Raw genomic sequence first — 24,688 nt, 5'->3', positions numbered from 1 at the left:
CAGTGCCTTGAGTCACCACCTCCAAAATTAAGCCATCCCCACATATGAAAACCTGTGACTATCAGACTTAATGCATATGATGTTGTGTGGCTTTTTCTACTGTACAAAAAAAACCCCCTTACATTAAATATAAATGCACATTAAATATTTAGCAAACACTTGTTTAAGGAATGATGCACGTGGAACAAGAAATAAATGGCATAAGCTCCCGACATACAGGCCACATAATATCATGACAATTCCACCTTACCTGCCACTACTTAGCTTTCATTTTCCTTCTTGCCTTTAGGAAAAACAGCCCTAGCATTCCCTATCTCCTGACGCCTCGCTGCATCACATATCCACATTTTGGGTAGAAGGAGACTTTGACACCCAGCTCAAGACTCTCGGAGGTTGTAGACAAGCAACAAGGGCAACGTAAGGACCAGCCAATCTGGATTCAGTCCAGCAGCTGCCCGGTTGACACCTTGAGCAAAGCCAGCTTCTCACTCACCTCTAGCATAGTTACTATCTATCTAGCTGATGATTTCTCCTTCCTTTCAGTGAAAGCTTTACCTACATAAGTGGCTTGTATTTGCCTGGAAGACAAAGTGGGTCACATTCACAGTAGCACTTTATATTGATGACTATTGTCTCCACTCATGTGGGGCCTCTAGTTCTCCTCCAAGTCGCTCCTATCACCAGAGGCACCTCATTTATGAGCTCAACCTCCATTGCCTGCTGGGGCCACCTCTGCCTGCACAGCTGCACAAGGGCCCTTCTTCTGTTGTCACAGCCCTCAGATGAGCCACTTTCACGGAGAACTGTTGCACCAGATGCTGCAGCTCTGCACTGGCCTACAACCACCAGGGACCATCGAAGCTGGGCCTCCACTGTTGCCAAACATTATTGCCAACATATGCACTTTCAGTTCATGTTGTTGAGGATTTTTTTAGCCCCTCCTTCCCCTTTCCATCATGTTCCACTTCTAGACTAAGGCATGAGACCAGGGGAGGTCATAAAGCTGGACTGGAGGATAAATATAAGTTGTAGATGTTCTTCTGTCTTCTTTGTCACCCCTCCTCTCTGAATACTGGAGTAGTATAACAGCACCAATCATATATGCTTACTTTCCTCACCTCCTGGTATCATGCCCTGTGTTAATCCCCTCTCCTTGAATGACGGAATGTCATTCTGAGATTATGAAAAAATTGTAAGACTCCAGTGGAGCCCTGAGATGACTGCAGCACCAGCCAACAGCTTGATTGCAACTATCACGATAGATCTTAAGCCAGAACTATTTAGTCAACCCACACCTTGATTCCTGACCCAAAGAAATAATGAAATAATACATGTTCATTATTTAAGTCACTAAGTTTAGGTGTAATTTGTTAAGGAGCAACACAAACATAGACACATAGAAGGATATAAATCAAGTGTAGAGCTCAGTGATTATTTCATAAGGTAAGCACACCTCTACAAGCACTGCTCAGTTCCAGAAATGAACACTGTCAACAGCCTTGAAGCTCCCCTCGTGCTCTCTTCCAGTCATTATCTCCCAAAAGGAACTGTTGTTTTCATATTTAGACCTTAGAATTATTTGTCTACTTTTGAATTTTATATAAGCAGAATCATACATGTGTTTTGTGGCTGGCTTCTCTTGCTCAGCATCATCCTTATGTGATTCATTCATGTTGCTTCATGTAGCAGCACTCATTGCTGAACTATTCCACTGTGGGAATAGACCACATTTTATTTTCCATCCCACTGTTGATGGACATTTGGGGGCTATTACAAATAATGCTGCTATGAACATTCTTATACACATCTTTTGGTCAACATATGTCAGTATTTCAGGCTGGGTATGGTGGCTCACACCTGTAATCCCAGCATTGTGGGAGGCCAAGGTGGGTGGATCACTTGAGTCTAGGAGTTCAAGACCACCTGGGCAACACAGCGAAACCCTGTATCTACCAAAAAGTACAGAAAATTAGCCAGGCAGGATGGTGTGCGTCTGTAGTCCCAGCTACTTGGGAAGCTGAGGTGGGAGAATTACCTGAGCCTGGGAAGTTGAGGCTGCAGTGAGCCGAGATCGTGCCACTGCACTCCAGCCTGGGCAACCGGAGTGAGACCCTGTCTTAAAAACAAACAAAACAAAACAATATATATATATATATGTATTTCAGCTGGGTATATACTGGGGAGTGGAATTTCTGGGCCATATGTTTAATAGACACTGCTGGCTGGGCTCAGTGGCTCATGCCTGTAATCCCAGCACTTTGGGAACCTGAGGCGGGGGATCACAAGGTCAGGAGATCGAGATCATCTTGGCCAACATGGTGAAACCCTGTCTTTACTAAAAATACAAAAAATTAGCTGGACGTGGTGGTGTGTGCCTGTAATCCCAGTTACTCAGGAGGCTGAGGCAGGAGAATCGCTTGAACTAGGCAGTAGGAGGTTGCAGTGAGCTGAGATCGCGCCACTGCACTCCCGCCTGGTGACAGAGGGAGATTCTGTCTCAAAAAAAAAAGACATTGCCAATCAGTTTCCACCCTGGCTGCAGCAGTTCACGTTTCCACCAGTGGTATACAAAAGTTCCCACTGTCTCACATTCTCACCAACACTTGGAGTTTAGCTATTCTGGTGGGTATGTAGTCATATCACATTGCGATTTTAATCTGCATCTCATGAGTCATCATGCTATTGCTCCACTTCTGATGGACCATCTACACTCCAGAACTCCTTATGAAGAGGGGCTTTGTCAGGCCTGCACTGCAGGTTGGCTTCTCTCTCTGCCCAATCCTGCTGTCACCCTTTTTTTCCCCACCGATGTTGATCCTTAGTAAGCACAGCTGCTCCTCAACTTATGATGGGGCTCTGTCCCAACAAGCCCATCGTAAGCTTGAATATTATAAGTCAAAATGCATTTAACTTAAACCTGCCTACCTTAAACGTGCTCAGAACACTTACATTAGTCTACAGTTGGGCAAAGCTATCTAACACAAAGCCAATATTGTAATAAAGGATTGAATATCTCATGTAATTTATTGAATACTGTACTGAAAGTAAAATAGAATTGTTGTGTGGGTACTCAAAGTATGGTTTCTACTGAATGCCCATCACTTTTGTACCATCTTAAAGTCCAGCAATCGTTAAGTCGAAGCATTGTTAATCAGGGACCGTCTGTGCTCTGCAGGCCAAACTCTGTCAGTGTCTCCTTCTGAAGAATCCAATCTGTAACGATTTGCCTGTTTCTACCATAGTTCCTACAGCTGTCTCAATTACTGTCATGTACAGTATGTTTTAACCTATGAGCTTTTGTCAATGAACACATATATATTTGTTTTTCATGACACTGTAAGGTAGCAAAAATCAATCTAAGTCCTACAAATGGTATTGTAATATGTTTGTTAAAATTATGCTTTAAAGCTTTAAGTTATATTGTTACGTTTTCTTGAAGAGATTACAGTATGAATGATATTTATAGGGCAATTTCCCCCTCACTGCTTTTCTTTTGCAAAAGTATCTTAGTTATCCCCATAGATTACAGTTCCAAATAAATTCCAAAACCAGCTCATCAGTTTCCCTTACAAAATTCTGTGGAGATTTTGGTTGGAAGTCACTGAATTAATAGGATAACTTGGGGAGAACAGATATCTTCATAAAATTACATTTTCTCTCTCTTTCTTTCTTTCTTTCTTTCTTTCTTTCTTTCTTTCTTTCTTTCTTTCTTTCTCTTTCTTTCTTCCCTTCTTTTTCTTTTTGTTTTTTGTTGAGACAAGGTCTAACTCTGTCACCTAGGCTGGAGTACAGTGGTACAATCTTGGCTTACTGCAACCTCTGCCTTCTGAGCTCAAGTGATCCTCCCACCTCAGCCTCCCCAGTAGCTGATACTACAGGTATGCACCACCATGCCCAGTTAAATTTTTTTGTATTTTTTGGTAGAGATGGGATTTTGCCATTTTGTCTAAGCTGGTCTTGAACCCCTGAGCTCAAGTGATACACCTACCTTGGCATCCCAAAGTGCTGGGATTACAGGCATGAGCCATCGTGCCTGAACTGATCTTTCTAACACATGAATTTTCTATGGCTTCCCAAAGTCAAAATCTCTTCTTGGCATGATACATTTCCCCTACCCAGCTGAACATGCTCATCTCCCCGCATTGGTTCTTCACGTTCTCTTCAACTTAAAATGGCTTTTTCTGACAAATCATGTCTTCTTGCCAATGTACCTACTATTTCCTCTGTGTAAAACTCTTCCTCTCCTTCTCTCTCTCCCACCTCCTCACTGTCTGCCACACTTCTATTTATTCTTCAAGATTCAACTCAAGAATACCTCTGATATGAACATTCCCTCGAGACAGGCCTCTGCTCCTTCTTCCCTCGCCCCTTTACCTGTGGATAGCCCTCCACATTGCACTAATGACATCGAAGTATAATTTGTCTCTTTGCTAATTTGTGAATAAATTAAGCAGAAATTTTTCTTAAAATTAGGGACAATGTCTATTAATAATTTTCATCCTCAGCACCCATCACAGCACCCAGGGCGTGTTTGGCACTCAATGCATACTTAAGTGTTAAATGCATACATATAATGTACAAATGCATAAGTAGTGGAATTATGGGCATTTGGCAGGCAAAGTGGACAGATATTTTGTTATAGGGCACTCTTTCATTTGTGCTTTTAAAACTGCTATGGTGATGATGTGAAAGGCTGGCCTTGTTTTAGTGCAAATTCTGATTTAATTATTTTCTTCTGACTTGCAGGTAACTTTCTTTTCCTGTTTAATATGACTGATATATTGATATACCATGGAATAATTTGTAGCCATAAAAAAGGATGAGTTCATGTCCTTTGCAGCAAGAAGCCATCATTCTCAGCAAACTAACACAGGAACAGAAAACCAAACATTGCATGTTATCACTCGTAAGTAGGAGCTGAACAATGAGAACAAATGTACACAGGGAGGGGAACATCACACACCAGGACCTGTGGGGGGGTGGGGGTAAAGGGGAGGGAGAGCATTAGGACAAATACCTAATGCATGTGGAGCTTAAAACCTAGATGACAGGTTGATGGGTGCAGCAAACCACCATGGCACGTGTATACCTATGTAACAAACCTGCACGTTCTGCCTATGTATCCCAGAACTTAAAGTAAAATTTAAAAAACAAATATTACAAATATATTGAAATACTGGGATGACTACTCTTCTAAAGCTTAGTTAATGAGTTTTTGATTAAACAAATGCAATCCAAAAGATACATATTAACAAGTCTTTCTATGTACCAAGCACTGTCAGGCATTTGGAAAACATGTCCTCTAGATTGAAAGGAGTCAAGAATTGTTCCCCAAATGTCTGGAAAATAATTGTTATCCAAATGTAAATGTGCATGAAAGAGAAAAATGTAAAACTCAAGGCAGTCAGCAAAAGGGCAAGTTTTCATTGCTACCTTTTAAATTCGGAACATTTGATTCAAGTGAAGGGATGTGAGAAGAACCATGGGGAAAGGCTATCTGCTTAATGAAAAATAACAAGCATCAGCATTTTCTCCCTCAAAGCTGCGGTGAGCTATGAAAGTTCTTCCTCAATAGCTGCCTGGGGACTTTCAAGACATCTTATAAAGTTATTTTTTTCAAGAGGCTTCTTTTTTCCTGCAGAGGCCACAGTGAAAAGTGTGAAAAATCTATAGAGAAATTAAATGAAGTAATCTACAGTTTTTTAGAGTAGAAAGTGGGAACAGAAATAGTGGAAAAAGGCCGGGTATAGTGGCTCATGCCTGTAATCCCAGCACTTCAGGAGGCCGAGACGGGTGGATCACCTGAGGTCAGGAGTTCGAGACCAGTCTGGCCAATATAGTGAAACCCCATTTCAACTAAAAATACAAAAAATTAGCTGAGTGCGGTGGCACGTGCCTGTAATCCCAGCTACTTGGGAGGCTGAGGCAGGAGAATCGCTTGAACCCTGGAGGTGGAGGTTGCAGTGAGCTGAGATTGCACCACTGCACTCCAGCCTGGGTGACAGAACAAGGCTCCGTCTAAAAAAAAAAAAAAAAAAAGAAATAGTAGGGAAAAAAACTAACAATTACTAACACATAGCTAATAACTACTGAGCATCTATTCTGTTCCAGGCACTATAATGGATATTTTAAATGCATTCTTTCATTTAATCCCCATAAAAATCCAGTGAAGAAGGAGCTATGATTTTAATGACAGGGAAATTGTGGTTCAGTATCATCCTATGTAAGGTCATGTTTAAGTGGCTAACTCCAGAGCTAACTCTCTTCACTATTTTACTAGCTATCTACTATTTGAAGCATGCGTACCACAAAAGAGAAATTTTCTATTCTTCAAAGACTAAAGCCTGAGCTACGGCAGACAGCCTGGGAACCCTCTGCCCTTGGTGTGATTGTTCTGATACAATTCATTTGTCAATAACATGTAATGGGTACCTGCTGAATGCCTGGATCTGTGCTCAGTGCTGGGGCACAGAAAGGACAAAGCCACCACTTCTAACCCAGAAGGAACCGGTGGTGGCCTAGACAAATAAACAAGGGCAACACCATGTAAAAAAGGAGTTGGCGGAGTGGGTTGGTCACAAGGATCAAACCTCGACATAAGGAAAAGATAGCTATTCCACAGTGGGCCTGTGGGAATGGGGACCAGTGTAGGCTGTTCAAATGAAAACATAAAGTCAGGATGAGAAGCAGCAGGATCTGGAATGACCATTTTAGCCACTCCTGGCTGAGGGCTTCCCCTAATATCCCAATGAGGAGGATTTGCTAAGCAAAAGCTGGAGTGTCCGGTGGAGTGTCTGGTTGTTAGTCATCCTCACTTCCTATTAATTTTATACAGCTCTATGTGCAAAGAATTTTGCCAGGTATTACTCACCATCAGGTAGTCATTCAATAAATATTTATGTAGTGCCCACTCTGAGCATTGGGAATACGAAGGTGAACAGGATAGACAACATTCCTGCTCTCCCGGAGCTCCCATTCTACCAGTGGAGACAATTAACACGTAGCTAAAAAAATAGATAAATACTGTTATGATAGTATTTATTTTTGTTATGATGAATTAATGATTGCTATGAAAGAAATAGAGTTGGTTGATGGAGAGTAACTGGGGAAGGCCTCTCGGAAAGAGTGCTCCAGGAATCACTGCTGAGGAGTGACATCTAAGTGGAGGTCCCGACGGGAGTGAGGCAGCCATGCCAGCAGCTGAGGGAAGAGCATTTTGAGCATAGGGAACAGCAAACACAAAGACAGATACTGAGGTGGTGTGCTTAAAGCCGGAGGGTTTGTAGACCTCATTCTCCTGCTCTGATGCCTGAGACCAAGCTCTAGGCACGTGTTTTATAATGGAGCTGTAAGAGGGTCTATTGCTATTTTGTATGCCAGTAATAAATGGTGTAGCAATAAATAAATGTTTTAATCTTCTTGCAAAAAAATTCACATTGTGAAACTTACAAAGGGCTCATACTTTGCATGTTAATGGAAAAATAAGGCCAGGCATAGTGGCTCATGCCTATAATCCCAGCACTTTGGGAGAATGAGGTGGGAGGACCAGTTGAGGCCAGAAGTTCAAGACCAGCCTGGGCAGCATATGAGACTCCATCTCTACAAAAAATGAAAAATTAGCCAGCTGTGGTGGCATACATCTTTAGTCCCAACTACATGGGAGTCTGAGGTGGGAGGATCACTTGAGGGAGGATCACATGAGCCCAGGAGTTTGAGGCTGCAGTGAGCTATGAGCCACCACCACAGTGTAGCCTGGGTGACAGAGCAAGACCTTGTCTCAAAAAAGAAAAGAAAAGAAAAACAAACAAACAACCACAAGGAAAAAGAAGATACAGGGCTACAAGAGGCATCAGATGTTAATACCATCTAATTCAATTCCTCATTTTAGAGGAGAAAATTGAGGCCCAAAGGTAAGATAAAATCACATGGTCACATGGCAAGATAGTGGCAGACCTGAGATTAGAACTCCAAATGTGAGAGTATTCTTTCCTCAACAGGTAAGGGATGAAATGTTTATAACTGGCAGGTACTCAAACTATTTGTATTAATCATTTGTTTTTAAAATGATGAACCCAATTTTCCTCCTTTTGAACTTCTCCCACTTAGTTTTCCATCTATCTTGAAGTTCCTCCAAATTCAGTTGTTATAAAGCAAACCAACTTTAATTAAAGATCCTTCTACCCCAACGTCGAAATCAGGGTGTGTGACATCATTTGGCCACCAGAGGGCACTGAAGTCTCCTACTCAGAGTAGATGATCTTGCTTCTGATACACAATTCCTTCTGAGTAGCCTGAGAAGTTGGCTGAATATTAGGAGGCTGGGTTTGAGAAGGGAAGTAGCGGTGGGACTTTGGCTCACACACCTGTTGCCCACAGCTGCTCAGCAGCTGAGTGAAATTACTTCACCTCTGTTACACAACTCAGCCTCACAGGGCCAGGTGTCTGCCAGAGCCAGCTTTACAAGATGACAAACTGTTGCACTAACACCACCATACAGTCTTTATAACAACAATTACAGTGGAAATTTGAGGCCAGGCCAAAAAGATTAAGACTTGCTCCAAAAAGACGCGACCAAAGCTTAAAGTCATGAAGAATGGAGGCCAGGTGCTATGAGCTTATTTACCAGTTTCCAGAATAGCAGAATCAGGAGCACCCCTGAAAGAATGAGACAGGTCATCTTAGAAGAAGCAAAAGGAATGTCCCTTACATGGAGCAGGGAAGGGCAGCAGGGGCAATAAATTCATGAAACCACCGACCCCAAGCTTTATGTCTTAACAGGTCCTGAACTGGTAAGTTCAAATTTATACATGGGATATTGATAGTAGACTAACAATCCCTTTGCGTGTCTATATGAGGGACTCCTGGGCCAGTAGTTTAAAAGGTCTTGACAGGCAATAACAAATGCTGGTGAGGATGTGGGGAAAAGGGAACCCTTGTACAGTGTTGGTGGGAATGTAAATTAGTATAACCGCTATGGAAAAAAATTTGAAGGTTCCTCAAAAAATTAAAAATAGAGGTACCATATGATCCAGCAATCCCACAGCTAGGTATATCCCCAAAATAAAGAAACTCAGTATATTGAGAGATGTCTGCACTCTTGTGTTTATTGCAGCACTATTCACAACAGCCAAGATTTGGAAGTAACCTAAGTGTCCATCAACAGATGAATGGATAAAGCAAATGTGGTATATATACACAATGGAGTACTATTCAGCCATAAAAAATGAATGGGATCCTGTCTGTCTTTGCAACAACATGGTTGGAACTGGAGGTTATTATGTGAAGTGAAATAAGTCAGGCACAGAAAGACAAACTTCACACGTCCTCACTTATTTGTGGGAGCTTAAATGGAAACAATTGAACTCATGGAGATAGAGAGTAGAGGGATGGTCACCAGAAGCCAGGAGGGGTAGCGGGGGGACTTGCGGGCAAGGAGTGGGGATGGCTAATGGGTACAAAAAATAGTTAGAATAAGACCTAGTATTTGATAGCAAAACAGGGTGACTAGAGTCAATAATAATTTAAGTGTACATTTAAAATAACTAAAAGTATAGTTGGATTGTTTGTAACACAAAAGATAAATGCTTGAGGCAATGGACACCCCATTTGCCCAGATATGAGTATTATGCATTGTATGCCTGTAGCAAAATATCTCATGTACCCCATAAATGTATACACCTACTCTGTACCCACAAAAATTAAAAATGTAAAAATAAGTAAATAAAAATTTTTTAAAGGTCTTGAACTTTTGGGTTTCTGCCTAACTTTACTACTAGTGTAAGGGGGCCCCTTGAGATTTCAGCACCCCAGCATTTGTTAGTGACTGAAATAATGAAACTTCTGATTAGGCCCTTGCTTGCACATGTTAACAACTCTCTTTTTGCCCAATATTCCTTGTTACTACAACATAATCATAAACTGCTGATGTACTGTGTCTTTCTCAAGCAGGAGGAGATAACTTCAGGGTTACGAAAAAGTTTGTAGGAGGAATAAGTCCTTTGAGGTACATTGAGACTAGCTTCTGACACCCAGAAATCTGATTGTTCAAGGAATTATCTGAGATTGAAGAAACACAGACTTTTCCCCTCATTCCCTGAAACTCCTCCTCCCTGACTCTCTGGCCGCATAAAGACTCTCTACTTCTTTTTGTAAAGGCAGATTTGAGAGATCTTGCCCTCCCGCCTTCTCGCTTTGGCCAAATCGAATAAACGTTTATCTCCAAGCACCTATATGTCAGTGTTTGCTTGACTCTCGCTGTTCTTTGGAGCTGATGGTAAATTCAACAGAAAAGAGGCGCATGGGTAGAAAATGCAGCATTTCCTCTCAGATGCCAGATATTCATCTTCAAAGGTATTAAAAGGAGGGGTGTGTGCCTGTGTAAAGAGCCTGGTCTTTTCCTAGCAGTACGACTTGGGCAAGTTGCTAGATTTCTTCAAGCCTTTCTTTTTCCGCCTGTCAAACAAAACAAAACAAATATCCCATTTAGGACAAATTCACAATACTTAAAGAGGGCGGGCGGAGCGATTGGAAGGCGGATGAACCAATCGCGTCTCCCGCAGGTTGCGGAACGGCAGAGGGACCCCGCCCCCTGCATTGTGCTTAGCTCTGATTGGCACATCGCGGAGAGGCGGGGCCTGGGCGCGCCGGGTTCACGCTGGGTCGCTGCAGGTGTTGGGGCCTGGGACTCTGGCTGGAGATACCGCCATGGCCTGGCTAGCCCGCGGGTCCGCGCGCGCCCTGCTCGCCGCCCTGCTGGCGTCGACGCTGTTGGCGCTGCTCGTGTCGCCCGCGCGGGGTCGCGGTGGCCGGGACCACGGGGACTGGGACGAGGCCTCGCTGCTGCCGCCGCTACCACCCCGCGAGGACGCGGCGCGCGTGGCCCGCTTCGTGACGCACGTCTCCGACTGGGGCGCTCTGGCCACCATCTCTACGCTGGAGGCGGTGCGCGGCCGGCCCTTCGCCGACGTGCTCTCGCTCAGCGACGGGCCCCCGGGCGCGGGCAGCGGCGTGCCCTACTTCTACCTGAGCCCGCTGCAGCTCTCCGTCAACAACCTGCAGGTGAGCTGGGGCCCGCGGCTTCCCCAGGCGGGCTGTGGGCGGGGCGGCCACAGAGCAAGCCTTCACCTTGGCCCAAATTCTTCCCGGGAAGTGGAGCGTGGCTCGAACGTCTGCCGCTTCTCTGCAGCGCTGGCGGGTGGGCATTGCAGCGTCCCGGGTGTTGGGCAACTAGGTACCAGGAATTTCGCACACGCCCCTGCGACTGGGACACGCACCTGGGGTATAAATTCTCTGCCAGCAGCCCGAGGACTTCTCATCCCTGAGTGGTCCAGAGTCATCTTGGGGCACAGTGTCTCTATTAACTGTGCCCCTAATTTTTTTTTTTTTTTTGAGACGGGAGTCTCCCTTTGTGGCCCAAGCTGGAGTGCAGTGGCGCTATCTCAGCTCACTGCAACCTGCCTCCCAGGTTCAAGCGATTCTCGTGCCTCAGCCTACCGAGTAGCTGGGATTACAGGTGCGTGCCACCACACCCGGCTAATTTTTGTATTTTTAGAGGAGGCGGGGTTTCACCATGTTGGCCAGGCTGGTCTCGAACTCCTGACCTCAAGTGATCCACCCGTCTCGGCCTCCCAAAGTGCTGGGATGATAGGTGTGAACCACGGCGCCCGGCCTGGGCTCCTATTCTTAAAGGTTTTACAGGGCATAGAGATTGTTGGGTATTTAAGCACTTTAATATGTGACTTCAGGGTTTCTTGCTCTCTCTTACCCTTTCTGAATTAAGCTTTTCCCTCCTGCAGCAAGAAGCTAATGTACAATGTCGTGGACGATTACAATGATTACTGCAGTCTTTAGGCCTCCACAGGCATAGTGGCTCCTCAGTAAGATGCAGAGCTAATTGAAGGTCCATCTCTTCCTCGCCCTTTGCCCACCTTCTGGTGCAGGGCTACACTTACAACTCTGGTGGACCTCTGCTCTCTCAGGGATGGGGTCACAGACACAGCTTGGCAGGCCGGAGACGCAGAGAGTCCAGGAACGAAACCTGATTTGATGGAGGGTCTTTTTGACAAAGCTCTCACATTTGAGTTCAACTCTGAAAATACAGCGTTGTTGATAAAGACAGGATGTAAGAAACTGATGCTTGATTCATCACTTTTCCATTCGCCTTCCATTCATTGTCTCTTCTGTTAATTATTTGAAGTAGGTATTATATACCCCATTCTGCAGATGAAGAACTTGAGGCCTACCTAGGTTAAGTAACTTGTTTAAAGCCAGCGGGCAAACCCGTAGTTTCATCTCAGGTTCATCTTTCTTCCCACCACATATCCCAGGCTGGTGGCCCATCAGCTGAATGTGTCCCACCGACCAGTTTGGCGCACACAAAGTTCTGTTTTGTTTTTAATAAAGTTGAATTTGTGACCAACATTTTAAAATTTAGATTTTACTTTAAAATGTAAATCTCTAACTTTTCTTGAAAAATGGGAAGATCCAGTGACACTGTGGGCCTGCATTCTCTGAGCCAAAACAGAAGCAGTGCCCTCTTTTAGCTAAGGCAGATACACCCCAGTTCACCATTTTCTCATTCCCAGCCCATTCCACACCTTTAGGCATTTGCTCAAAACAAACTCACTCCACTCCATCGGCGGTGCTCAACTTTGACTGCAAATCGCAGTCACTTAAGAAGGCTTTAACAATGGGATGCCAAGGTATTTTATTGAAAACACATTTTATTTTAAGACAACACCCCTTCCCCCATGCCCCACAAACCACTCCCTGATGATTCTAATGGGGAAGGAGGGAGGTTGAGCAATACATAATCATATTTAAATTTGTGAGGTGACCAGGGAGTTCCTGGTATTATTGTCCCCATTTCAGAAGTGAGGAAACACAGACTCAGAGGTGCAGGGACTTACCCTGTGACCAGCCAGCTAATGGCTGTCAGGTAGGACTTTAGCCCAGGTCTTTCATGTTTCTAGAAATAGATAGGACAGTGGCAAGGAACCTACCCAGGGCTTCAGGTTTCCATGATGGCAGTGAAAAGAAGTGGCCACATCCGAATTTGTCTGACTTGATTCCATCAATTAGCTGGTCAAAGTTTCTGCTTTTTTCTTTTCCTCCTTCTGACCTCCAGGGTGCTCTGCATTTCTTCTCATTGACAGGGGGTGAAATCGTTCAGAAGGAACAAGAAGACCTAGGTTTGGGACCATTTCTCACGTGTAAAATGCCTGTCCTCTGTAACTTAGAGAGAGGTTGTGAACTTCAAATGGACTTACCACTGGGATGTGTCTTTTGTCTGTCTCTTTCTTTGTGGCATTTTTGTATAGTAAATGTCTGTAGGACAGAGTTGCTGATGTTAGCTTGTAGCGGGACCATGTTTGGCTGCAGAGCCAGTGAGTCAGAAGGGAAATCTTGGGGTTTGATTATCTGCACCAAGACCTCTTACTATTAGCCTCCCTTCTGTTTTGGCATTCTTTTCTTGTGATGTGCCTTTTCTGTTCTGGTCACTCTTGATTTTTTTCTCTGACCTACTAAAATAAGTATCCCTCAAAGTCAGTTTCCTACCCTTTTGTTCCCTGTAATGATCCTCAGAAGATTGTATACACTATCATTGTATACACTCTCATTGTATACACTCTCACTGTATACACTCTCATTGTATACACTCTCATTGTGTACACTCTCATTGTATACACTCTCAATGTATACACCCTCACTGTATACACTCTCACTGTATACACTCTCATTGTATACACTCTCTTCTAGTCCTTACTAGGACTCACTTCCAGATGTGTGTCCATTTCTGACCTCTTCAGGGTTTTCTGTATTTCTGCTTGCTGTTCATTTTTACTTCATTAGTTTGCCACCACCTCAAATTCAACATCCAGTCCTTTCTCTTCCTCCTGAAACCAGCTGCTTTTGATCTTCTGCATTTCTGTTAGTGGAAGTACTGTTTTCTCATTAAACCCAGTTGGTTCTCACTGCCTCCCCAAATCCCTCGGTTCCCAAGTCCTGACAGTTTTCTGTTGCCTTCTTTGCCTCTATCCTTGCCCCTTCCTCTTTATTCCTGCCACCTCGTCCTTAAGCTTGTCACCTCATGCCTAAAAGTACTAGAACAACTCTTACATAGTCTTCCTGTCTGCCCCATCCACCTTGCCTACCCAAATAGATTAACAAAAATACCTGTCACAGCGTTGCCCTCTGGCCAGAAACCTTTAACAACACCCAACTGCCTAGAACTGCGGAAGAGTTACCTGGAATGTTTGTTTAAAACGCACATAGAGGCAGGGTACGATGGCTCCAGCCTGTAATCCTAGCACTTTGGGAGGTCGAGGCGAGCGGATCACCTGAGGTCAGGAGTTTGAGACCAGCCTGGCCAATATGGTGAAACCCGCCTCTACTAAAAATACAAAACTGGGTATGGTGGTGTGCGCCTGTAGTCCCAGCTATTTGGGAGGCTGAGGTGAGAGCATCACTTGAGCCTGGGAGGCAGAGGTTGCAGGGAGCTGAGATCACGCCATTGCACTCCAGCCTGGGTGACAGAGCTTGATTCTGTTTCTAAATAAATAAAATGCAGATAGAGGACAGCTTGGTGGCTCATGCCTGTAATCCCAACACTTTGGAAGGCCGAGGTGGGAGATCACTTGAGTCCAGGATTTTGAGACCAGCCAGGGCAACATAGTGAAACCCCACGTCTACAACAATTAAAAAAACATTAGCTGGATGTGGTGATGCACACCTATAGTCTCAGCTACTCCGGAGGCTGAGATGGGAGGATCACATGAGCCCTGGAGGTCGAGGCCACAATGAGCCATGATTGTGCTGCTGCACTGGGTGACTGCCTGGGTGACAGAGTGAGACGCTGTCTTAAAGAAAACATTGCAGGCCAGGTGCGATGTCTCACGCCTGTAATCCCAACACTTTGGGAGGCTGAGGTGGGCAGATCACAAGGTCAGGAGTTCAAGACCAGCCTGGCCAACATGATGAAACCCTGTCTCTACTAAAAATACAAAAATTACCGGGCATGGTGGCACACACCTGTAATCCCAGCTACTTGGGAGGCTGAGGCAGGAGAATCGCTTGAACCCAGGAGTCAGAGGTTGCAGTGAGCTGAGATCGTACCACTGCACTCCAGCCTGGGTGACAGAGCAAGACTCCGTCTCAAAAAAAAAAAAAGAAAAAATTGCAGTTATCTAGGTTGGGAGTGAGGCCTGTTTCAACATTTTAACCCAAATCAGCATTTTAACAAGCTCTCCAGGCAGGTGATTCTTCGAAAACACTGCCTAAAACTGGCCTACAAATTACAATCTAGACTCCTTAACTTGAGTTTGAGCCCTCTCCACTCCCAACCCCAGCCTCCTCCCGTAGGAAGGCCCCTCTTTCCAGCAAATCAGGTTTCTTGGTGCTTTTCATTAAGTCTTAGGCTCACCCAGTTCTGTGTTTTTTGCAGTCAGCATCTCCTCTCCCTTTAATATGTCCTCCCACCTTCTATCCTGGTTTTGAATGTATTATAAAGCCCCTTATAGTTCCTCTATCACTCCAGTCTATGCTGGACATACACTTTTGTTTATGTCTGCCTTTTCAACCAGATTCTAAACTCAGAGGGAGTTTACCTGGGTGTCCCCCTCCCCCTTTTTGGTCTTCTGTGGTGCCTTGCCTAATAGTTTCTAGACAGTGACTATTTGGCTAAATGATTTCAAAGGAATCTCTTTATGACTCTCTGTTCTGATGGATCACTGTGAAATGGCACAGTTCTCCACACAAGACACTTAGAGCTTAAAGACCGAAATAGTCTAAAATGCAATGTGTGAATTTTGCTATCTGTCAACAATGCTTTTTATGAAGTTGATGTCTGAGTAAGAAGGCATTAAGAATTTTACTTGTGTTACTTTTTGAATGTGGGGTAAGACTTACTGAAGCAGGAATGAACAACTTCTCCAGTTTTGAAATCACATGACAGTTTCTGCTAATGTAAGATAACCAAGCAGCATGATTCAGCTACTTTCTTGCTTAAATCGCATAGTCAGCCAGTTGAGCAACTGTGGTGTTTTTATGCAGTGGTTCTGTATTAGAGTTTAACCCTTTAAATCTTTCAGTGAAGCCTATAGAACAGCCTTGAATTTGGGTGTCACTGTAATTATAATTCTTCTGATGAATATGGATTAAATTCAGGGTTTCAGAAAAAGTATATTGAAATAATTTTTACCAAGTCAGTTAATTTTAAATGTGAAAACCCCCCACCCCCTTTGGGGAGTGGTCAGGATACTATCCAAGTATTATTTTCCCGAGTGGAAGGTGGTGTTTTACAATTCGTTGTTTCATGGAAGACCAGTCAAGTTCTAGGGACATCATGTATGCAACTTTTGAAATTTATTACCTCTCCAGAAACCATATTTCACATGAGAGGATCTTCATTTTCTCTCTACAGGAGAATCCATATGCTACACTGACCATGACTTTGGCACAGACCAACTTCTGCAAGAAACATGGATTTGATCCACAAAGTCCCCTTTGTGCTCACATAATACTGTCAGGAACTGTGACCAAGGTAAGTAGTTATCCTACAGGAAGGGAAATAGTTTCAGAACACCATCGTATTCACAATGAAAGATCTTTTTTCTTTTGAGACAGAGTCTCACTCTGTCTCCCAGGCTGGAATGCAGTGGTGTGATCTCGGCTCACTGCAACCTCTGCCTCCTGGGTTCAAGCGAGTCTTGTGCCTCAGCTTCCCTAGTAGCTGGGATTACAGGCACGCATCACCACACCCAGCTAATTTTTGTATTTTTAGTAGAGATGGGGTTTCACCATGTTGGCCAGGCTGGTCTCGAACTCCTGACCTCAAGTGATCCACCAACCTTGGCCTCCCAAAGTGCTGGGATTACAGGCGTGAGCCACCATGCCTGGCAGAATAGATCTTTTGAGAGTGAAATGCAGTTGATTTGTGAATGCCATGCCCAGTCAGGACATGTTCTATTCTAATAGGTGAAGTAATTCCATGAAAACCAAATGTTTTAATAAGTTGTTTTCATATAGGTGTCAAATAAGGTACGAGGAAAATGAATGATTTTCTGAAACCAAGCAGATATAACAACTATGAAGCTCCTGTATATAAAGTTGTTCTTACTAAAGAACATCTGGTTGACCAAAGCCGTCGACTCTCCATTATATTTTACATTGGTATAATGTTTTTTCATGTCTGGGCTCCTTGTCTCCATATTTTAACAGTGGCTTAAAGCAGAGAAAACATATTAAGTAGGCCAACCAGAGGACTGTCCGTTACTGAAAACTGGAAGTGAATTTAGTTTGGATCACCTGCTGAAGGGAAGAGGTCAAATACAGTCTCAGGAAGAGCAGTGGGCACGGTGTCAGGAGTGCTGATCTGATTACCCAGCCAGCAGATTTGCTTTTTGACTGTGTCAATCATTAATCATTAATGATGTGTCAATCATTAATCATTAATGATGTGTCAATCATTAATGACAAGTGTTATTTATGGTCTGAAAATTCTTTGTGGATGCATCTCTGTAGTTGAGTGTCCTTCACTGGCAGGAAAAAGATGGAGGAGCAGCACATGCTTTTGAGTTCTGTTATGTGGCTTCCAAACATTTTTATCCTTCAGTACATTCATCTGTATGTTTAACATGTCCATGTTATGGGGTAAATATGCTAGACATTACATGTCTTAGGCACCAGTAATGTTATAGTACTTAGTGCTGGTTATTCTAATAGCTCAAAATGCCTTTTTACCAATGGAAGTTGGTATTATACTTACAGTGGTTTCCCACTTCGTTATATCTGTTTTCACCAACAATTGAAATCTTTATTCTCTGCATTCTTTACATTTCCTTTGTTTTCTCTTGATTCCAAAAGGTTAAGACCAAGATTTACAATTAAGTAAACTCTTAGGATTTATAGAATGCTAGAATCACACATTCTTTTTTTTTTTTTTTTTTTTTTTTTTTTGAGGTGGAGTCTCACTGTCGCCCAGGCTGGAGTGCAGTGGCGCGATCTCGGCTCACTGCAAGCTCCACCTCCCAGGTTCACGCCATTCTCCTGCCTCAGCCTCCCAAGTAGCTGGGACTACAGGCCCCCACCACCATGCCTGGCTAATTTTTTGTTTTTTTTGTGTTTTTAGTAGAGATGGGGTTTCACCGTGTTAGCCAAGTTGACCTCATGATTGCCCGCCTCAGCCTCCCAAAGTGCTTGGATTACAGGCATGAGCCACTGTGCCCGGCCAAATCACACATTCTCAATAAATGAGAAAATGAAGTGTTACTGCTATAAGAATGTTTATTTCATATATGTCCTTTAGGTGAATGAAACAGAAATGGATATTGCAAAGCATTCGTTATTCATTCGACACCCTGAGATGAAAACCTGGCCTTCCAGCCATAATTGGTTCTTTGCTAAGTTGAATATAACCAGTATCTGGGTCCTGGACTACTTTGGTGGACCAAAAATCGTGACACCGGAAGAATATTATAATGTCACAGTTCAGTAAGTACTTACACATCTTTCACCTAAGATTGCTGCCCTTACAGCCATCTTCAGCCTTCTAAAGCAAGGGGGGTTTAACCATTTCATGTGCCCTGGACCCCCTGGGCAGTCTGGTAAAGGCACTGACCCCTTCTCAGAATAATGTTTTAAACACATAAAATATATAGAATTAAAAAGAAAATCAACTGTAATGAAATACATTTATAAAAATATTTGTAAATGTGTGATATGATAATTCATTATTTTATTAATATATTAAATATAAGATCTAGTAATGCATCTATTACTTTTTCCTTTTTTTTTTTTTTTTTTAAGACAGAGTCTTACTCTGTCACCCAGGCTGAGTGCAGTGGCACCATCTCAGCTCATTGCAGCTCCACCTCCTGGGTTCAAACAATTCTTGTGCCTCAAGCCTCCCAAGCAGCTGGGAATACAGGCACAGACCTCCACGCCCAGCTGATTTTTTGTATTTTCTTAAAGACAGGGTTTTGCCATGTTGCCCAGGGTGGTGTCTAACTCCTGAGCTCAAGCAATCTGCCTGCCTCAGCCTCCCAAAGTGCTAGGATTATAGGCATGAGCCACCGTGCCTGGCCTTTTCTGTGCTTTTAAAGTAGTGAGGATTGAAGACAATATTTTAAGACATCTGCAACACCTGTAACATGATATGAAAGTATCTGTGATTTCTCTATTTCTGTTGGAGACAGTCACAGATATGCTGTCACCCTCTGGTTTATTCCCTACATTCATTATTGAAGGAAATGATACATTTCAGTTAGAGCCTAATGAAAACGAAAAAAAAATTTTTGAGCCAAGTTCGTAGACCCCCTGAACTCTGTGTACAGGCCTGGATACCAGGTTGAGACTCCATTTTAAGGCTATGCTTGTTGGGCCCTGGACAGAACCCAGTTATGACCCATGATGGCATTTTCTCATGAGGCTTAGACTCAGGTGCTCCTGGACTGTGAACGTCCTTCATCTGAGTCTGAGCAAGTAACCCCATCCCATCAGCCCCAGTACTACAGATGCCTGTGGGGATTGTGGTTTATCCCACCAAGAAGTACTTGGAAGGGAGGAGGCTGAGACAAACGAGGCCATGGGAGAAAATGAAGCCCAGGACCTAAAGACAGAAAGAGAAAGGAAAGAAGAGTGTAATCAGAGTCTTTGGAGTTAGTTCAGGGTTCAAATGAAGGAATACAAGGGACTGGTGCTTCTCTCAGGTGACACAGGGAATTCTGGCATATCTGGGGAGGTGATAAGAACAGTAACAATAACAGCTAGTGTCCATTGTTTATTACTGGCTGGGTGCTGCACTGGTTACTTTTCATATATTAACTCATTCTATTCTCAGCACACCCCTATCTTACGCAACCCTCCACTGCAACAGGTAGGTGCTGTTTTTCTCATGTGTGAAATGGAAAGCTGACGCACAGAGACGAAACTGGACTAAAGTCTTGCAGTCAGAAAGTGGTGGTGCTGGGATTCAAACCCCGGCATTCTTGCTCCAGAGCCATCACCTGACTTCGGTTCATGATGCTGTACTTCTCCTCTGGCTGCCTCACTGGTAGCGGGCCAGGCTCCTAACTCAGTGTAATTTATAATGCACATTCTGCTTGTAATGACTGACTGCTGTTTCAGGAGATTATGGTGATGATACTAAGGTAGACTTGTAAGTTGTAGGTCATTTGAGGGCTTAAATTCTTAGCATTTATTTAATCTGTGTCTTTTTCAATTGTAGAACAGTTCCATGTTGAACTATTGACTATTGACTCCCTACCATGATTGGAAATTTCTTGACAGTGAAGCTCAGTTTTGTTTTGTTTCTATTTTTAAAAAATTCCGAGCAGGGCCTAGGACAGCATGTGTCACAGAGCAGGTGTTTAGGAATGATTGTCTGGCTCGTTACTTGAGACAAACACTCTCACGCTCTGTTGGGATAAAGAATCCGACAGTCCTGGCGCTTGTTTTGCTGCTGTGCATGCAGGAGAGGCACGGGCCTGGGATCGTCTTCTGGGCTGGCGAAGCCGTCTGACTTCGTAGGAATATAGGGGTAGCAATTACAACCTTATTCCCCGGCAACAAATTATCAGGATGACTGTTAAGAATGACAGGCCTGCTCTTTGAAGTTACAGTTTACTTTCACAGGACATAATATCTGAAACGCAATTATCTTTGTATAAATAACATGCCCAAAGGCAGTGCCTGGTTTAATGACAAAACCAAACTCTTTTCCCATAAGTCTCACACTGAATAAGTGAGTAAAACAGATGCTTTTGAGGTTCCCACTTTATTATGCAGACAAAGAAGCACTTTTCTGCAGCACAGAGAACATTTTTTCCTTGTCCTGAGAGGAGGCCCAAAGGCGAGAGCAGGATGTGGCTCTTCTGAGGCAGCGCACCGGAACCTGAGGGGTGGGCAGTCTGCTAGGAATTGTCCATCACCAAGTCTAGGAGGGCCCCCACTAATCCCACCCACCAGGTCTGCCACCGGAGCTGTTCAATAGTCCAGGGAGTGTACAGTGATCTCTGTGAGAACCAGAGCCCCCATCTTCTTGGGGAACCACTCACAGGGGCCTCACAGGCATTCTGGAGCTTCCCCACCTTGGCAGGCACTTTACTTGGCTTGTCCAGATGGGTTTTGGAAGTTATCATTCCTCCAAATACCACGAAGCCCTCTGCATCTGAAATCTGTTTCACACAGACGGAGACTGCCACTTGTGAGAGCTGATAAGGAGCTTAACTGAATGTGGTTTGCCTCATTGGACTGTTGGGTGAAGACCCCGTGAGCATGTTTGCATGCTGAGTGGAGGGCTTAAATGTCTACACGAAGCATTTGCAGGCACCCTGGAATAAGCAGTTCTTTTTTTTTTTTTCAGACAGAGTCTCGCTCTGTTGCCCAGGCTGGCGCGCGGTGGCGCGATCTCGGCTCACTGCAAGCTCCGCCTCCCCAGTTCACGCCATTCTCCTGCCTCAGCCTCCTGAGCAGCTGGGAGCACAGGCGCCCGCCCCCACGCCCAGCTAGTTTTTTGTATTTTTAGTAGAGGCGTGTTAGCCAGGATGGTCTCGATCTCCTGGCCTCATGATGCACCTGCCTCGGCCTCCCAAAGTGTTGGGATTACAGGCATGAGCCACTGCACCTGGCCAATAAGCAATTCTTATAAGCATAAGCATTGCTTCCGACCACTGTTAAGTCTGGGCAGCAGCATGTTTGTGCTAAGCCTCATTTTATCTCCTCTGGCGCACATCCAGATATTTCCTAGCAAACACACAGGTAACAAAAGGTCATGGATTACAGACTTGCCTAGTCTCGATACTTAGAGATGGATTTCCTGGTTGGTGGCAGCCGGAAGGGGGAAAGTTCACCTGCCAGCTGGGGTCAGTATCACTGGGCAATGGCTCATCACTGCTCTTCTGCCCTGATGTTCAGGACCCCTTCTGTTCTCAACTATTTTTGTCTTTTAAACCTTCAGATATTCTTAAATAAGATAGCAGCAGCAGCCATGGCAATGGCCTGCTTCTTGCTACATCCTAGTAGAGTTCATCAAAGTGTATCAGAATCATACTTGGAGAGGAGGGTTGCTTGTTAAAATAAAGATTCCTAGGCCCTACCTTCAACTTATTGAAGCCAAAACTCAGGAATCTGCATTTTAACAAACCCAAGCAGTTCTTTAGTATATTCTGGTGGCTGAAATGAACTCAAAATCTTATTTTAGATCAGAAATTTTATCTAGTCCTTCCGTAGGATGAATTAGTTTTTAAGATGTGTTAACCCAGTTTAACAAAATAATTCTTCCTCTCTGTTCCCCTTTCTAGGTGAAGCAGACTGTGACGAATTTAGCAACACTTACGAAGTTTCTTAAAGTGGCTCATACACACTTAAAGGGCTTAATGTTTCTCTGGAAAGCATCTCAGAATATTAGCCTGTTTTCTGTCACATGCTGGTTTGTTTGCTTGCTTGTTTACGAATAGAGTTGACCTGTTACTGGATTTCTTGGAAGATGTGGTTGCTACTTTTTTCATATTTTGAAGCCATTTTCATAGAGAAATATCCTTCACTATAATCAAATAAGTTTTGTCCCATCAATTCCAAAGATGTTTCCAGTGGTGCTCTTGAAGAGGAGTGAGTACCAGATTTAAATTGCCCATTGGCATTGAAGGTACTTGAGTATGTGTTCTTTATTTCTGGAAGCCACTGTGCTGGGTAGAGTGCGTCACTCACCACAGCTGCCTCCTGAGCTGTCTGAGCCTTGTGCAAAAGATTGGCCCCCATTATGGTGCGCCTGAATACATCTTGCCTAGATAGACAAACAATGATGAAACTCAAATGGAGCTTCCTACTCACGTTGATTTATGTCTCACAATCCTGGGTATTGTTAATCCAACATAGAGTGAAACTATTTCTGATAAAGAACTTTTTGAAAAACTTTTTACACTCTAAAGTGATACTCAGAACAAAAGAAAGTCATGAAACTCCTGAATTTAATTTCCCCACCTAAGTTGAGACTGTATTATCAAAACACATGTGCACACAGATTACTTTTTGGCCCCAAAACTGGATTACAAAAGAAAGAGGAGAAGAATATTTTGTGTGTTACTGGTATTCTTTTATAAGTAAAGTTTACCCAGCATGGACCAGCTTCAACCAGGGACAAAATCCCCTCCAAAACCACTCTCCACAGCTTTTTAAAAATACTGCTACTCTTAACAATTACCTAAACCTTCCTCAACTGCTCCAAATCTCTTAATAGCGTCTAGTGCTACTACGATCTAAGGTCACCAGAGGGAAGAGAACATGGCATTAAAAGAATCACATCTTCAGAAGAGAAGACACTAATATTACTACCCATATACATGATTTCAGAAGATGACATAAGATTCCTCTTAAAGAGGAAATGTCAGGAATCAAGTCACTGAATCCTTAAATGGCAAAGAGAAAAGTTGAATATGAGTCATTGTGTCTGAAAACTACAAAGTGAACTTAACTGAGATCCAGCAAACAGGTTCTGTTTAAGAAAAATAATTTATACTAACTTCAGTAAAATGGACTTCTTATTCAAAGCATCAATAATTAAAAGAATTATTTTAATGAAATGTGTTGGATTTGTTTTCTTAAACATAGACATTAATATTTATTACACTTTGTTTTATTGTCTACCATCAAAATAGCATGCTCCTAAATCAGTCACTGGCTGTTTCGAAACTTGAAGTGAATAATACCACTCTTTCCAATTGGCAAAAAGCTTGTATGTCCTAAAATTCTGGGCATGGCCAGAATCTAACCTTTGTCACAGGTTTTGCCTCAGATTTGGTTGCCAGTGTACCTTGTGATAGAATTAGGTTGAGGGCAGCTATTTGGTTTTCTCCCTTTACCCACTTACTGAGTTTTTTCTCCAGCATTTGGAACCACATAGATACATATCAACATTCAGGTAAGACCCAGTTATCATACAGGGTAAAGTCAACCAGTGTTTCACAGCAGGCGCTGCAGATTCTTTCATAATTGAATGTGCCAGAAGATGTCGCTGTTAATATTCCAGTCAGCCACTAGGGGGCACTGTGGACTACTTTTTGTGCAGGTGTGGGTTTCTTACACAGCTAAATTAAGCCCCTAGGAATGATTCCCTGGGCTGGGTTAGGAGCTGGAGTAAATGCAGCTGTGAAGGGGCAAGAGGAGAAGCAGAGGCCTGATTTGCTGCTGCTGCTGCTGCTAGATTTTCCTGGGCTTATCACTCCCTCCACACCATGTGTTTCTACATCAGGCTTCTGATCCTCTTGCACCCCACGTGCTGCAGAAGGAGAACAGATTCCTGGTCTCAAACAGCTAGGAGATGAGTGTCTTAGACTGGGGTGGGGAGGGGGAGTCAGCCTTGGTGCAGAGAGCAGGACAGGCCCTGATAGAGAAAGATAAAAGTGGAAAGAGGGAGTGGCTCAGGAGCCTGAAGCTACAGAGTCCAGACAGCTGCCTTTGGCAGATGCTGTCTTGGACCATCGATCTACACTCAGCTGGTCGAGGCCATTTGTCTTTACCGACCATGGCCAATAATCATAGTTTATTCTGTCTTTTAGTCTAGGTTCAAAGACCTTGGCAGGTATGTGGGGGAGTGGAGAAAAATATGAAATGTGACGAGGTTCAGTGAAATAAATGCATCAGATATTCTGAAGAGATTGCTAGTGTGATGTTCCCTTCTTAGTAATATTTAGAC

General features: G+C 43.6%; 1 protein-coding gene across 1 annotated transcript; it reads left to right on the top strand.

Moving 5' to 3' along the window:
• Positions 1 to 10,645: 10,645 nt before the first annotated feature.
• Positions 10,646 to 23,576, top strand: CREG1 (cellular repressor of E1A stimulated genes 1). Its single transcript, XM_005539881.4, has 4 exons — positions 10,646 to 11,058; positions 16,421 to 16,540; positions 18,305 to 18,489; positions 22,299 to 23,576. Exons 1-4 carry the CDS (start codon positions 10,705 to 10,707, stop codon positions 22,300 to 22,302), a joined length of 663 nt encoding a protein of 220 aa, XP_005539938.1. The 5' UTR covers positions 10,646 to 10,704; the 3' UTR covers positions 22,303 to 23,576.
• The last annotated feature ends 1,112 nt before the right edge of the window (positions 23,577 to 24,688 follow it).

Source organism: Macaca fascicularis, chromosome 1 (genome assembly GCF_037993035.2).
Source record: "Macaca fascicularis isolate 582-1 chromosome 1, T2T-MFA8v1.1".
Lineage (NCBI taxonomy): Eukaryota > Metazoa > Chordata > Mammalia > Primates > Cercopithecidae > Macaca > Macaca fascicularis.
Note: the sequence above shows the minus strand (reverse complement) of the source record. Positions and strands in the feature narration are given on the sequence as shown.